Source organism: Sinocyclocheilus grahami, unplaced genomic scaffold (genome assembly GCF_001515645.1).
Source record: "Sinocyclocheilus grahami isolate Dianchi unplaced genomic scaffold, SAMN03320097.WGS_v1.1 scaffold2845.1, whole genome shotgun sequence".
Lineage (NCBI taxonomy): Eukaryota > Metazoa > Chordata > Actinopteri > Cypriniformes > Cyprinidae > Sinocyclocheilus > Sinocyclocheilus grahami.
The window spans coordinates 24,811-27,159 of record NW_015508020.1 but is presented as its reverse complement, the minus strand read 5'-3'; the positions used below and the strand labels follow the sequence as shown (position 1 = coordinate 27,159).

At 44.3% G+C, this 2,349-nt stretch overlaps 1 protein-coding gene across 1 annotated transcript in view; it reads right to left on the bottom strand.

Moving 5' to 3' along the window:
* Positions 1-1,178: 1,178 nt before the first annotated feature.
* The window catches only part of LOC107575731 (procollagen-lysine,2-oxoglutarate 5-dioxygenase 3-like), a 24,645-nt gene continuing 23,474 nt past the window's right edge, over positions 1,179-2,349 (bottom strand). Inside the window, 1 exon segment of the mRNA XM_016262076.1 lies at positions 1,179-1,415. Coding sequence (XP_016117562.1) covers positions 1,260-1,415 — 156 coding nt within the window. The 3' untranslated portion in view covers positions 1,179-1,259.

Genomic DNA, 2,349 nt, shown 5'->3' with positions numbered 1-2,349 from the left:
GCATCACTTTTGATGTGGGTTTTAACAATATACTCCTGGAGCCATATTACATCCCAGTATCTCTGGAACTGAACCATACAGGGCCTTAAAAATGAAGATGCCGAAAGAAAAGTTTTTAACAAACTAACATCTAAAAGGATATTAAGATATCTGGCTCTGTATCTGTTGTCTTACCTGGGAACAGCAGCACTGTTTACTGAAGCAGGAGGGAAAGGTCAATAAAACTCAACAACGTTTTAGGAGGAAATACAGTTTTATGTTTGTTCAGCATTGTGCAATATTTGTTCCTGCAGTGACACAGTTCAACTTTACATATGATACACATCATATTAATGTGATTTCATTCAATCGGTATCAAATGTTGTTTAATGATCAATTAACGTCTCAATTTAAAGTAATGATTCTGGGATAATTCTGAAGAATCTGCTTTTAGAAGTCATAATCCAGTAAATGACACCAGCTTCTGTTTCCAATATTTATTTTCCAAAAGACAACAAATAATTTAAAAGCAGTTTGTACAAAGCTCGAGTACAAAAGCTAATTCAGGACGAATGCTCTTAAAAACATCTGAGATTCGATTATTCTATAAAATCAAGTAAAAATACTCTTTTCATCAAACTTTAAGGTTGATTTGTGTTGAAGGAGTGAAAGTGTGACCTCAGATCAGTCACAATCTGCTCATATGTAACATCTCAGGTTTAATTTACAGAGAAACACACACACACAGACACACACACAGACACACACACACACACACACACGCGCTCACACTCACGCACTCACACGCACTCACACACACACACACACACACTCACACGCTCGCACTCACAAGCACGCACGCACGCGCACGCACGCACACGCACACACACACACACACTCACACACACCGACACACACCGACACACACTCACAGACAGAGAGAGTTCACATAAGCTTCAAGGGTCAACAAACGACACCATGATGTATCGTGTTCCTCGAGTGACGGGAAGCCCCTCGTGATAGTGCGTCAGACGGCCCGGATGCATGAACGCTCTCCCACACAGACGCACACACTCCCACACACACACACACACACACACACACACTCACGCACACTCACGCACTCACACGCACTCACACACACACACACACACACTCACACGCTCGCACTCACAAGCACGCACGCACGCGCACGCACGCACACGCACACACACACACACACTCACACACACCGACACACACCGACACACACTCACAGACAGAGAGAGTTCACATAAGCTTCAAGGGTCAACAAACGACACCATGATGTATCGTGTTCCTCGAGTGACGGGAAGCCCCTCGTGATAGTGCGTCAGACGGCCCGGATGCATGAACGACCAGCCCTTCCTGGGAGACTCGACCGTACAGTCGTAACGCAGGAACCGACAGCCTCCGCCCTGATACACACACACACGTACACAAACACACACAGAGAGACAGAGACACACACACACACACACAGAGAGACAGAGACACACGCGCACACACACACACACACACAGAGACAGAGACACACGCGCACACACACACACAGAGAGACAGAGACACACACACACACACACAGAGAGACAGAGACACACACACACAAACACACACACAGAGACAGAGACACACAAACACACACAGAGAGAGACACACACACAGACACACACACACAGAGAGACAGAGACACACACACACACACACACAGACACACACCCACACACAGAGAGAGAGACACACACACACACACACACACACACACACACACACACACACACACACACAGACAGAGAGAGAGAGAGACGAGTGTATTATGTGTTTATGGGTAGAAACACTAATTAACACAAAGACAATGGAAAGTCTATTTACCTCATAATCAATGTTTTTTCTGTTGAGCGCGATGTTAATGGTGAACGTGGAGGAATCATGATGCGGACGGAGCGACGGCTGCTCATCAGGACGATAACGAACCACAAAATTCATCACAGCCTGAGCCTGTAACACACACACACACACACGTTTGTGTCACTCAGTTATTTTACACTCATTTACACTAGTGTTCAGTAGTTTGGGATAAATAGGATTTCATGTTTTTTAAAGAAGTCTCTCCTGCTCAGCAAGGCTGCATTTATTTGGTCAAAAATACAGTGAAATATTATTATAATGTAAAACAGCTGTTTTCTGTGTGAATCTGTGTTAAACTGTAATGTATTTCTGTGATGCGCAGCTGTATTTTCAGCATCATTACTCCAGTCTTCAGTGTCACATGATCTTCAGAAATCAGTATAATATGCTGATCTGCTGCTCGAGAAACATTTCTGATTATTATCAATGTTGAACACAGTCGTG